We start from the raw sequence: 15,077 nt of genomic DNA on the forward strand, positions 1-15,077 counted from the left end.
TTTTTCCAAATGAGATAACCTTCTAAGAGGTACAAGTGATATCAGAAGCAGAAATAAGTCTAAACAACAAGGACCTAGTATATAGCACAGGGAACTATACTCAATATTTTCTAATCACCAATATGAGAAAAGAATTTGAAAAAGAATATATATATGTAAAACAGAATCACTCTGCTACAGACCTAAAACTAACACAACACTGTAAATCAACTATATTTCAATAAAAATATATATATATACAAGTTGTATACACATAAAAGAAGTCTAAAGGCTCCGTTCAGCACGGTGGTTAAACGCACAGACTGTGCGTTAAACGCACAGACTGTGCGTTAAACGCACAGACTGTGAAGCCAGGTACTCTCCATGTCTTGGCTTCCCCATCTGTAAGAATGAGGAAACTCCTAACTCTGAGGACTGCTTTAAAAATTAAGATAATCAGTGTGAATAAAAGAAAAAGGCTGACATGCAAATGCTACAAAGTAATGGCTATTGTTATGCTAAAATTTGTAAAAAAGAAAAAAAAAAGATATCACATCAACCTACTAGAAGAGTATATAGCATATTCTGACCTCAGATACTACAGGGCTGTGTACTAATTATTAAACAAATGAAAAGAATCTATTAAAATAACAAGTCATGCTGGTAATAAATAGGCCTACATTAATAAAAACATTGAAATGCTTTGTTATAACAGGAAAATAGTCACAAGTGTTTATGTGCCTATTCCATTAGTAGATGATTTCCTATCTAATGTATCAAACCTAAGTTATTAACTATATAATACCACCTCTATCTCACTCCATACATTTCAGTCTTCTGAAGGCTGGAGGTGCTTTCAAATTTTCCACTGTAAAACTGGCAGCCTTTATGAGGCAAAAATATACTTCTCTCTTTTCCTCAAGATGATAACCAAAAGAATCTGCCTCTAACCATCTAGTCACTCAGCCAGCTATTCAAAAGATAGCCTTCTATGAAATAAGGCCATTTGCAGCAATATGGACGGACTCAGACCTCATCACACTAAGTCAAATCAGTCAAAAAGAAAATGAAAAATAACGTATGGTAACACTTATATGTGGAATCTAAAATATGACAAAAACAAACCTATCTAGGAAACAGAAACAGACCTTTAGACACAGGGAACAGATCTGTGGTTGCCAAGGGGAAAAGGGAGGGGAGGTGGAGGGTGGATGGACTGGGAGTTTGGGGTTAGCAGATGCAAACTAATGGATAAACAATAAGGTCCTACTGTATAGTACAGGGAACTATATTCAGTATCTTGTGATAAACCACAATGAAAAAGAATATTAAAAAGGAATGTATATATATATATATAATGGAATCACTTTACTGTACAGCAGAAATTAACACATTGTAAATCAACTATATTTCAATAAAATAATAAATAAATAAAAGAATGACACAGAGAGTAATATAATAACTTCATAATTCCAAACCAAAAAAAGAAAAAGAGACAGACATAGCCTTCTAAGCTTGTTACGGTTCTTAACCCTCAAGTCAGAAATGCAATTCCTAAATTCAATGCACACAGCATCATAAACCTAGTAAGAGAGAAATACTAAAATTGCAAAGGATTACAGAAAGAGAAATATGACAATAATAAAAATATTTCTGGGACACTTAATGATTTAAAAAGTACCTCTCCATTCATTATCTCATTTAATTCTTGTAACTACCTCTGAATATATACTTTTTTCCATTTTAAACTCAAGAATATTAAAGCACAGAGGCCTCTACAAGATTGTTCATATATTTTAATAAGAAGTCATAATAGGTTTATCTTTGACTGTACTTTCATCAACTACATTATAGCCCTGAAAAAACAAAAAGGTCATGTTTTCTGTTTTCCATTTCAGGTCATGACCACTTTCCATTGTTTTGTTTCAATCAATCCTTTAACTCCCTACCTCTATAAGCTCTGTGCTTCTCTTCACCTTCCCTTATCTATCCAGGCATATCTCTAACACATATATACCATACTATACTGTGATATTTACTCCTTCCTTTTCCTACTGGAGCTCTGAGTAGGATCAGAAACCATGTATTTTTGGTTCTACAGTGACTAGCACAGCACTCATCATAAAGCAAATGCTCAGTAAACATTTAGTGAATAAGCGACTAAGCTTCCCTGCTGGCTCAGACAGTAAAGAATCCACGTGCAATGTGGGAGACCCAGGTTCAATCCCTGGGTTGGGAAGATCCCCTGGAGAAGGGAACAGTTACCCACTGCAGTATTCTTGCCTGGAGAATTCCATGGACAGAGGAGCCTGGCAGGCTGCAGTCCATAAGGTCCTTTGATTTGGACACAACTGAGTGACTTCTCGTAAGATGAGAAATAAACATACACAGTATTAACCGGAAAAGGTGAAAAGTTGATAAAAAAAAAAAATGAATGATTCTGAAAAGGGCCAACTAAAAGCTGGCTTAAAACTCAATATTCAAAAAATTAAGATCATGGCATCTGGTCCCATCACTTCACGGCAAAGAGAAGGGGAAAAAGTGGAAGAAGTGACAGATTTTATTTTATTAGGCTCCAAAAATCACTGAGGATGGTGACTGCAGCCATGAAATTAAAAGATGCTTTGCTCCTTGGAAAAAAGCTATAATAAACCTAGACAGTGCATTAAAAAGCAGAGACATCACTTCGCTGACAAAGGTCCTTCTAGTCAAAGCTATGGTTTTTCCAGTAGTCATGTACAGATGTGACAGTTGAACCATAAAGAAGTCTGAGCGCTAGAGAATTGATGCTTTTGAATTGTGGTGCTGGAGAAGACTCTTTGAGAGCCCCCTGGACTGCAAGGAGATCAAACCAGTCAATCGTAAAGGAAATCAACCCTGAATATTAATTGGAAGGACTGATGCTGAAGCTGAAGCTCCGGTACTTGGCCACCTGATGCTAAGAGCTGATTCACTGGAAAAGACCCTGATGCTGGGAAAGACTGAGGGCAGGAGGAGAAGTGGGTGAGGTGACAGATGAGATGGTTGGATGGCATCACTGACTCAATGGACATGAGTTTGAGCAAATTCCAGAAGATAGTGAAGGACAAGGAAGCCTGGCATGCTGTAGTACATGGGGTCGCAAAGAGTCAGACATGATAACAAATGAAAAAAATCACTAAAAGAAACTTCAGATCACTTAGTTCTAATCTTAAAGGGTACTACTTTCTTTTTTACACCAAAACTAATATTTTACTTCATGGAAATATATATAAAATAATGATAATATCATATTTAAGTATATACTCCTTTTAATATTTTTAGTGCAATTTGGCAAAAAAGCATAAAAAATATGATAAACATTCTAATTTCCAATACACAGCCTAAGAAATAAAATCTTACCAATAGTTTTAATTTTTATATTACCTGTTTTTCAGCTTTTTGTCTATTTTAGGGTCAAACCAAAGACAATTTCAAATGTGTGGTAATTAAAGAAATTATGCTTTGTTTCTGCAACTCACTTTTCTGTTTTGAAGAATATTGCACAACCGTCCACATGCTTTCTCTCCTGCTCAGACATGATTTTGGCACGTGACTTTGGAGAAAAAAATCCATCATATCCACGCTCCTTCAATGCTGGCAGAAAGAGAGTGAAGTATTGCTCTGTTTCCACTTCCTGAGATGGAAGATACATTATCACCGACATGACAGAGGAAAACTAAGACGTAAAACTGTGCAACACTGTGAGTAAATTGTGACTAAGTTAGAATACTTCATTTAACAAACATTATCTAACTACCTTACCTTATTGATAGCAGCTACCATTTGACAATGGCAGCTCTGTAAAGCCTAAAAGAATAAAAAAATAACATGATTTTCTCAGGTTTACACAGGTAGTTAGTTGGTCCCAAATCTCCTGACTTCCAATTTAGAGTTCATCAGGGAAGCCTGACATGCTGCAGTCCATGCAGCCACAAAGAGTGGGACACGACTTAGTGACTGAACAACCACTACTGTACTTCACTTCCTCAACTGGTAACTGAACAAAATTGAAATACAAAATATGAAAGTTGGTCATATTACAGATTAAGAAGTAGGGAATTTGAAAATTTTATATTAGGAGGTAATTAAAAAAATATTTTGTATTTCTCAACTGTGGTGGAAAGGAATAATAGTCAAAACTGAGAAGTTTAAGATCTATCAACAAAAATCCTACTTAAAGGAATTTTTAGTTACCTGAATACCAATAATCCAATGCTCTGTGTTAATTTGGCACTTATTAAGTTAAGACTAATTTATTACTTGACCCATAATATACTTTTAAGAAATCTTTCCAAATGAAATAATCAAGTGTGAAGATAATGATTTATGTGTGGTAATGTTTATAACAACATGATATTGTAACAATGAAAACAAACAGCCTTAATGTCCAACAGCAGGGAAAATGCTAAATCAATTAGTATGTATTCATACAATTGGCTTTGAGAAATTTTAGTAATGCAGAAAATGTATATTAAATGTAATAAGCAAGAAACAAAATACATTAATAGTGTGATCTCTATTTTGAAAACATATCTGTAAATAGGCAAGTGAATGCTTTAAAAAGAATATAATAAATACCCCAGAAATTTTAACCCTGGTAGTTTAAGCAACTTTTTTTGGGGTACAGGATCAGATGTTTTATTATATTATTATTTATATTCTTTTCATATTTCCAACTTCTCTGGAATGAACACTTTATAACATAGTGTTACTTTTATAATAACATTTTTAAAATTATGATGCTTCTTGGCTCAGAGGTTAAAGCGTCTGCCTCCAATGCGGGAGAGACCCGGGTTTAGTCCCTGGGTTGGGAAAATCCCCTGGAGAAGGAAATGGTAACCCACTCCAGTATTCTTGCCTGGAGAATCCCATGGACAGAGGAGCCTGGCAGGCTACAGTCCACGGGGTGCAAAGAGTTGGACGCGACTGAGCAACTTCACTTTCACATGCTTCATACTATACTTTACTTACTAAGGAAGAGTGTGAGGCTGTTATTACTATAAATACTGAATCAAAGGAGGAAAATTAAATAACATAAGCCTATGCTTATTTGTCTCCATATGCGCTAAGTAGCTTCAGTTGTGTCAGACTCTTTGCAACCCTATGGACTGTAGCCCACCAGGCTCCTCTGTCCACAGCATTCTCCAGGCAAGAATACTGGAGTAGGTTGCCATTCCCTCCTCCAGGGGACCTTCCTGACCCACAGATCGAACCCGTGTCTCATGTCTCCTGCACTGGCATTCGGGTTCTTTACCACTAGTGCCACCTGGTAAGCCCATATTTGCCTCCTCCTCCCCTCATTTTGTATCAGTTCTCAGTGTTTAAAAGAAAATTTAACTTTTCAAGACTTCTACTACTTTCTTATTTTCCAGAGTCAAATGAATCATGGATAATAACACAAATATAAGTAAATAATAAAGCTACTCTAACACAAAAAAATTTATTATAAAAGTAATGACTTTATTCTTAAGCTATACAGAAAAGGAGGTGTGAAATTATGACACTCAAAATTTTAAAATACCTTAAAGCCTTTAATATGCCTTGAAAACTGCTAAGAAAAGAAGTACTAAAAACTATCTGTAAACCTTCTTGGCCATTCATTAGCTGAGGACTGAAAAGCAGTAAAACACATATTTTAATCAAAAGGTGCTTTAATCAGTTAAATTCAATAAAGTATCTAAATTTCTGAGGTTGCTTTTAAAAATAAGGCAAAAATGCATGATTTATAGTACAATATTATTATATGTTTATCATTGAGGAACAATAGTAGACAAGTAATTTTGTTTTACAGATCCCATTATAAGTTAAATTTATATTTCTTTAAGATTCAATCTTCAGTAGTTTTCTCTTTCGGCAATACCAATGATTTGTTCATAACACAAATTAACATGAATAATGTGGTGAAATTATTTTCACTTAAGAAAACAGTAAATGAGTATAAGTTCATAGCTTATACAAAACCGTTTCACTGTGGAAATATTTAAGAAAATAATTCCTTTGGGTTTTCCTTCAAACACAGAATCTCTCCCAAAAGTAAGATCTTTTGTAATTTTTAGATTCACCTTTAAGTTACAGACAATTCAATCTCTATAGTGTTACCTGAAGACTAATGATATCTGCGTCACAGTTAACAATTTCTTCCATAATTCCCTTTTTCCTGTATTCCCAGTTTAATGCCCAGGATGGGCAATAGCCATATAGCTGCCGGGTGGCATATTTATCACATAACACATTGTAACACATAACCGTGAATGATGCTAAGAAGTGGGAGAAAAAAACAAGACAAAAGGGAGAAAATTAGGCAACCTTTTCTAAAGCAATATCACATGTACACCTACACGATCATACATGCCACACAAACATAACTCAAATATCACCACTGTGAAACACTGTGGGCAAGATTCTGTTAAACTATATAAAAACTTCACCAGGGTCCATCCACCATACCAAAGTTCTTTTACCAGAATCAGACTTACAGCTCATATTTGAGATTTTTTAAAAGGATATTTTAATAAATAAAAATTCAAGTTTTAGGGAATTCCCTGGTAGCTCAGTGGTTAGGACTCTGCACTTCCACTGTTGGGAACACAGGTTCAATCCCTGGTCAGGTAACCAAGATCGTGCCAGTCATGCGGTGTGGCCAAAAATAATCTAATTTTAAATCAATTTTTACACATAATTTGCTGACCAAAACTTTCCTCTATAAATGGAATAAAAGTAAATTACAAAAGTAAATTTTAATTTTCTTCTCTTTAAAAGGCTTTCATTACCTTTCGTGAACAAAATAGTCACAGTTAGTACTTTTGAGTCTCTTACTTCTCTCACTGCTCTGAGCCAGAAGAACACAGACTAACAAAGTTTAGTTATAAGAGAAACCTTTTTAACCAAATCAAATGCTCATTTTTAAAATTAAATTCTCATTTTAAAATTCCCTTGAACTGTAAAAGGACTGTGCATGCTCAGTTGCTAAGTCATGTCCGACTCTTTGTGACCTCATGGACTGTAGCCCGCCAAGCTCCTCTGTCCATGGGATTTCCCAGGCAAGAATACTGCAGGGGGTTGCCACTTCCTACTCCAGAAGATCGTCCTGTCCCATGGATTGAACCCGCATCTCCTGCATTGGCAGGTGGGTTCTTTACCACTGAGCCACCAAGGAAGCCAGTAAAAGGACTACAAGTAAACTAACAGGAAAACACAGCTTGTATCCCCTGCTACTCAAAAGTGTGCTCTAGGAGCCAGCAGCATCAGCTATCACCTTGTAACTCAGAAATGCAGAACTTTCTGGCTTCACAAAGACTTACTGAACTGGAATCTGCAATTTAACAAAATCCTAAGGTGATTCTATGCACAAGCACACCAGTTTGAAAATCCCTGATTTCTATCACTAATTCTATATCCTAGCTATCCATTAGAATCACGTTATAGAACTTTAAAAAAAAAAAAAATGTTGATCACTCCAGACTAATTTAGTATGTTAGGATTTGAGCATTAATATTTTTAAAAAGCGTCCCAGGTAATCACAATGGGCAGACATGGGTGAGAATCAAATACTTAATAAACGGTAAGGAATACAAGAAATGAAGTAGCGCTCAACTGAAGTTGACTCAAGAGTCAGATGATGGGAAGATATTATGAGAAACTTAGTTCAGAGGCCTCCTGGGGATCTGACTGGTGGTCATTATGTATACTGGTACCTCTTTCACCATCTAGGATCAATTCTTACATAGTTTAATTACCATTATAGTTTTGGGGCTATAAATCACCCTTTTAACAACTGAACATCCCTAAAATTAAGTATCAGCATTTGGTTACTTCATATTATAACAGTAAAATTTTCATCTTCAAAATAAAATTAGGTATCATAAAAATTATTACTTCTAAGAGGAATATTAATAACAACTTATTTTAAGCAGAAATCCAAATTATAAAATGTCTAATAAACAGAAAGAAGCCCTATAAATGTCAAATTATCATTGGTCTGCACAAAAAGATAAAGGTTTATATTTTCTACATTTACTGCAGTTCAAGAAATGCTGAATCATATAATTAAACTGCTCAAATCTTCACCCCATACCATTTCTATACCCCTGGCCTGGTATCATATTCTGTTTCCAATATAGTAATTTGACTCAGTCTAAATTATCCCTCTACAAGGGATATTAGTCTACCCACTAAAGAAAGATAAATCTAAGTAGTTTAAAATTTTTCAGAAGAAAATTCATTACTCCTCATTTTTCTTAAATCACCAAACTTTATGTGAAGATGCCATTTGGAAAGCTCTATTACAACAAGTAATTTTCAAACCAAGAGCCCCATCATTGTGAAAGATACGAGATTCTTGTCCTTAAGTCTTAGGGTGGACTTTAACTCTACCCATCAGTATTTCTAAACTCATCTACTCAGGGGAGGTAAAATGAAGGCCTAATTTGAAGGTTAATTTCATCATAAAGCCCAAATGGCATTTCAAATGTATCTGAAAAAAGTCAAGAAAGAATAAGAGAAACTATTTTACCTGATGGCAGAATTTGGTCTCGTTCTTTTAATGTAATCCATGGCCTCGGAGGAAGCTGCTCTGGATGAACTGGAAAAAAAATATTTTTTAAAAATGTAATTTCCTATATTTCTAAAATCAGTATTATTTATTAATTTATAATGTCAAATCAGCTTCTGTTTTCTCTTCAGCTATAACAGCCCACGTGTGTATGTGCGAAGTCACATCAGTCCTCCCAATTCTGTGTGACCCCATGGACAGTAGCCCACCAGGCTCCTCTGTCCATGGGATTCTCCAGGCAAGAATACTGAAGTGGGTTGCCATGCCCTCCTCCAGGGACGTTCCTGACCCAGGGACTGAACCGTTGTCTCTTATGTCTCCTGCACTGCAGTGGGTTCTTTACCACTAGTGCCACCTGGGAAATCCATATGGTCTTAAAAATCTAGTACTGAAATATAATGAAGATTTAAAAGCTGAAGGAAGTTGATGAAGAGTTATGCAGAAAACATGAAACTAACATCTGAAAAGGACACGAAGAAATTCATTAATGGCATTTATACTTTCAAGGTATTTATTTTAAAAAGTACCTATTTAAATCCTTAAGTAAGAGGCTTATGTCTTAATTATACACGTAAGCTGTACTCAGTCTTGTTCCCAGCAGGAAAATGAAAGCTACGTGAAGTTTCAACACACTGATGAACAAAATTACTCAAATATTTTTAAAACAGAAAAAAACAAACATGCATGTATAATAAAAACTACTGAATTTTCTAATAGGGCTTTCATTTCCTAATTTTAATCTTTCTTTCATAATGCTGATACAAAGCCAGAGATTAAAATGGCATTGTACATATAGAAAAAAGGAAGGCACTGGTTAAACATTAATTGCTCAGATATGACTGTCAATATTATGGAACTAAATTCTACCAAACTATCAGATGAAAGAAAATGCACTAAGTTAAGATTTAACTACCTCTTTTTTCTTCTCCCTTTTAAACACAATTGCAATTAAAGGACAGTTTGATTCAAGTTTGCAGATTTACCCAGCGAATTAGTGGCTAAGAAATGTATTTCATTTAAGCAGAAACACTCCATCATCACCCAGCCACAGAAATTTTGAACCAAGTATCCAAGATCTTTTAAAAGAGTGTCATTTTACTAACCATTTTAGTGTTCCAAAAGTCTAGCTAAAGGATGCCTCTTTTAGCAGCCATACTGTTCACAAAGTGAAATGAATGTTATTTTGCATAGTCCGTATCTTGCCAGGAAAGTAATGAAGGTCATCATAAGATAACAAACCATCCAGCTGGTTCAACACACTGAATCCTGGAAAATAACCATGCCTCCTAGGAGTGCCGTGCCAGAACTATGGCAACTCTCTCTAAAACAGAAGCTCATTATATAAATATAATGGAGAGTAAACAAAGAACTCCTCAGCTGCTGGGATCCTTATTAGCAAATAGTTAAAAACTCAGAAAGCATGAAAATTATCAAAATAAAACAAAGCAATGTCAACATTCTGATGCTTCCCATATCTTAATACAGCACAATTTAACAGTGTAAATAAAACATATACTATTCCCCCAAAATAATTGAAGAACAAAAACATGGAAAAGATACTGTATCTCACCAGTAACCAGAAGAAACTTAAAAATGAGATAGCATTTATCTACGTTGACAAAAAAAAAATTTAAGTTTAATAATATCCAGGGTTGGTGAGGTGATAAGAAATAGATACTTGCACATACAACTGGTGGGAATACAAACTGGTACAGCTATCTGGATGGACAAATGGGCATCATCTTTTAAAATTTAAAACATTCATGTCCCTGTGACCCACCAATTCTATTTCTTGGGATCAGCCCTATCTGCTTAAAGCAGCAAACGTATTCATTATGCCAATGTTTATAACAGCATAAGTAGTGGTAAATGTTTATCCATTTCACAGAAGTCTATGCCATAGTTTAAAAGAAAAAAAAGATACATGCATGCTAAAGTGGAAAGGTATGTAAGAAATTCTGCTGGGTGAAGAAAAAGTAGAAAATATATAATAATAAGATATATTGTATTAATAATTGGATAATAATATATTATAGTAGGATATGTTTTATTAGAAAAAATTTAAAACATATATGCAAAGTAATACAATGCAAGACAATTTCTACTGGTTTAATTTTTATATATAAATGTCTATAAGGATACACACCCAACTTATAAGTGTGCTTACTTACACAGAAGGGACTGGAATTAAAGGCAGTGGTCAAAGGAAATTCTAGTCTTAACCAGAATTTTAATATTTCTTTCAAAGAGAATAATATATTCATGTGTGACATATATTTACTTAACATTGACTTTTTTCAAAGATAAAACTGCATGGCCAATGATCTGACAAAGGATCAGTCAATTTAGTCGCTCAGTCATGTCCAACTCTTTGCGACCCCGTGGACTGCAGCACACCAGGCTTCCCTGTCCATCACCAACTCCCAGAGCTTACTCAAACTCCAAAGGATAGGACTATATTTATATAAGCTAACCATTAAATAGACTGTTTAATAGCTAAATCTGTATAGGTCTAGCCAAGTACCAGAATGTAGATAAAAATTGAAGACTACTCTCATTATGAACAGAAGAGACAACAGTTAACATCTTTCAACATCATACCTAAAAATGTGATCTAAAACAATTTTCCCACTTTTATCTTCCATACATGCCACACTAAATGCTAGACAGTCCTGAAGCCATGAGGAACAGACCTGGAGGAGGACTGGGGGATGGGCTAAGAGAAGTGTGATTTCCCACACCTCACAGTGATCAACAGCACTGGGCCTGGTGTCCCACAGTGAGGGTGCCAGCTGAGCCTAAAGAGCCAACAAAACCCACATGCTAAACCTAAACTGGGCAGCTGCCTGCTGCTGAGGTTTTTAAAATGTCATGAGTTTCCTAACATACTATTAAAAATATCCAGGACACAAGTGAAAATCACTGGTCATACCAAAGACTAAGAAAATCACAATTAATTTGAGGAAAGACTACCAACAGACAATAACACAGAGGTGATTCAGCTGTTGAAATTATCTGACAGAAATTTTAAAGCAGTCAATGTAAAACTGCTTCATAAAGTAATTACCAACTCTCTTGAAACAGATGAAAAAATAGAAAACCCCAGCAAAAAAAGTGCAAAGTGAAAGTAGCTCAGTTGTGTCGACTTTTTGCAACCCCATGGACTATACAGTCCATGGAATTCTGCAGGCCAGCATACTGGAGTGTGTAGCCGTTCCCTTCTTCAGGGAATTGTCCCAACCCAGGGATCAAACCCAGGTCTCCCACATTGCAGGCAGCTTCTCTACCAGCTGAGCCACCAGGGAAGCCCACAATAGAAGTGGCAGGGCAAAATAATACAGATAACCAAACATAACATTATTGAATTTGAGAACAAATCAAGAGAATTTACTCAATATGAACAATAAAAAGAAAACTGGAAAAAAAAAAAAAGAACAAAGCTTGAGGAACCTGTGCGTTCCTCAAAAGATCTAAGATTCATAAAATCAAAGTTCAGAAAGAGAAGAGACAGAATGTAGACTTAAAAAGTATTTAAAGAGATAATGACTAAAAATCCCCAAATTTAACAAACCACATAAATATACACATTCAAGAAGATGTACAAACTTCAAGTAAAATAAACCCAAAGAAACCCACACCGATCACATAATAATGAAACTGCTAAAGACTAAAGACAAAGAATCTCAAAAACACCAGAAAAATGACATTACCTAAAAGGGAACAATAGGTTTCTTTCTAAAACCATGGTGCCAGAGGAAGTGACACAATATTTTTTCAAGTGCTAAAAGAAAACTGTCAACCTCAAATTCTGTGGCCAACAGAACTTTCCTTCATAAATCAAGGAAAAATAAAGATGTTATCAAAGGAAAACTAAAAGACTTCGTTGCTAGCAGACTGGCCCTTAAAGAATGGCTAAAGGAAGCTCTTAAGACAGAAAGAAAATGTTAACAGTAGGAGAAATGGAACATCAAAATGGAAGAACAAGGAATGAGTGAAAGGATAAACATAACAGATTAACCTTCTCTGCATGAGCTTCTTATATAGTATCTGACGGCTGAGGCAAAAATTGTAACATCTGTGTGGTACTCAGTTTAAGTAGAGGGCATACTAGAGGCAGTTATAGTTTAAAAGTGGAGAAGCAAAGGGACACAAATAGAAGTAGAGCATCAATAACTGGCTTAAAATTAGAAGACACTGTTATCAATAGACCATTCTAAGTATGTATATTGTGATATCTAAAACGTCATCATTAAGAAAACTATACAAGACAGTATACTCTAAAGCAGCATAAATAAAACAAGATGGTATCCTAAAAAACGTTTTAAATAGCCCATAAGAAACCAAGAAATGACTGATAAAGGAGAAACAAAGGAAACAGACTACAAAAAATAAAACGGCCGATTTCAAGTTCTACATATCAATTCTTACTTTAAATGTAAATGGTCTAATAAATACACAAACTGAATGAGTGGAATCTTGGTCGAACAGATTAAAAAAAAAATCATGTAACTCAAAATATACACAATATAAGAAACTCACTTCAAATACAACAACATAGTGAAGTTGAAACTAACAGGATGTAAATATTAAACAAACAAAAAAGGCAGAGTGATTATATTAATATGAGATAAAGTAGACTTGAGAGTAAAGAAGATACTAGGAACAAAGTCACTCTCTCTCTTTAGTTCCTAATTCATGTCCGACTCTTGCGACCCCATGGACTGTGTAGCCTGCCAGGCTACTCTCCTTGGGATTCTCCAGGCAAGAATACTGGAGTGGGTTGCCATTTCCTTCTCCAAAGAAGGTCATTACACAGTGATAAAAAGATCACCAAGAAGATGCAGCAATCCTAAGTAAGTATACAACAAACAACACAACTTCAAAATACATGAAGCCAAAACTGACAAAGCTGAAAGAATAGACAAATTCACAACTGTGGTTGGCGATTTCAACACTATAATGTCAACATCTGGTAAGACTACTAGATAGAAAATTACAAAACAAAACAAACAAAAAAGAATTAACCACCAGCAGCAACCAACATGATCCACTCGACATGTATAATATATTCCACTCAACAAACTGCAGAATATATACTTTTTTTAAGCACTCATTGAACATTCACCAAGACAGAAATAAAACAAACATCAAGAAATTTAAAAGATGTGAAATAATACAGTGTTACCCAACTGATCCCAAACTGGAATGAAACCAAACGTTAGTAACAGACAACAGGAAATTAAATAACATATTTCTAAATAATCCATGAATCAAAGAGGAAGACTCAAAGGAAATTTTTAAAGATACATTGAACAGAATGAAAATGAAAGTACAATATATCAAAATGAATGGAATGCAGCTACAATAGTTCTGAGAGGGAAACTATATACTGTTGTACTATATATTTACACTGAAAAAGAGGCAAGATTTCAAATCAACAATATACATTTTTACTTCAAACAGGAAAAAGAATGAAATAAATCCAAAGTAAGAAGGCAGGAGAAACTACTAAGATACAGAATGATTTAACAAAGAAAAAACAGGAAAAGATACACAAATGGAAATTCTAACCAAAATAGAACTCATGAAGCTGTATTTTTTTCTTGTAGCTATATTAATATGAAAGTAATAAGAACCGCATAATGCCAAAAGTTTCAAATAACCACAGAAGTGAAACCCATGAAAAGACAGCCCTAATATATGTAATTAGAAGCTGTAAGAACTACAAGAAGAAATAAATCTACAAAGTGGGAGATTTTTTATATAGTTCTATCAGTAGTAAATAAAAACAAAGTAATCATTAAGTATATATAACAAAAACAATTAATAAAACTTTAATATACACAAAATGCTGTGCCAAACACCTACAGAATGCACATTCTTTTTAAGTACATATTTAACATTTACAAAAAGTAATTAAGTAAGTGCTGGGTAATATTATATACAACACATTTTAAGAATTTAAATGAATCAGAGTATGTTCTTTGAACACAATGGATTTATGCTAGGAATCAATGACAAAAAAAAAAGCTAGGAAAAAACCCTAAAAATAAAAAACAAACTTCTAGGTGACTCATCAAAGAAGAAATGAGAGCTTCTAGAAAATATGATGAAATGAACAATAACAAAAATTATTCAAATTAAAACTTGCAGGATGCAGCTAACAGTCATGGTCAGAGGGAGATTCATTAATGAATACATCAGAGGGGGGAGAAGTCTATCAGTGAATGATTCAGGTGTTACAAAAGTTAAGGAAAAAGTAGCAAATGAAACCCAAAGAAAGCAAAAGAAAGGAAAAAATAAAAATAAAAAATTACTGTGAAAAAAATTATATAGTAGAATGACCAACAAAGCTAAAAATTGGTTCTTTTGTTAAAGAAAATATTGATACATCCCTGGACAAGACTATTCATGAAATAAATAGAGGCAACACAAACAACCATATCTGGAATGGAAAAGAGATATCATGATACATTAAATGGACATTAAAACATCATAAAAGATATTGATATCTGAACAACTGTAT

At 34.4% G+C, this 15,077-nt stretch overlaps 1 protein-coding gene across 4 annotated transcripts in view; it reads right to left on the reverse strand.

Moving 5' to 3' along the window:
- Positions 1 to 15,077, reverse strand: part of CNOT6L (CCR4-NOT transcription complex subunit 6 like) — a 113,617-nt gene that overhangs the window by 26,364 nt on the left and 72,176 nt on the right. For all 4 annotated transcript variants that reach the window (XM_043447705.1, XM_043447703.1, XM_043447704.1 and 1 more), the window contains 3 exons: positions 8,513 to 8,581; positions 6,100 to 6,257; positions 3,480 to 3,634 (listed from right to left, as the gene is read on the reverse strand). In XM_043447705.1, the coding sequence (XP_043303640.1) occupies positions 3,480 to 3,634; positions 6,100 to 6,257; positions 8,513 to 8,581 (382 nt within the window). The remainder of the gene's footprint in view (positions 1 to 3,479; positions 3,635 to 6,099; positions 6,258 to 8,512; positions 8,582 to 15,077) is intronic.

This window comes from Cervus canadensis, chromosome 26 (assembly GCF_019320065.1).
Source record: "Cervus canadensis isolate Bull #8, Minnesota chromosome 26, ASM1932006v1, whole genome shotgun sequence".
In the NCBI taxonomy this organism is placed as follows: domain Eukaryota; kingdom Metazoa; phylum Chordata; class Mammalia; order Artiodactyla; family Cervidae; genus Cervus; species Cervus canadensis.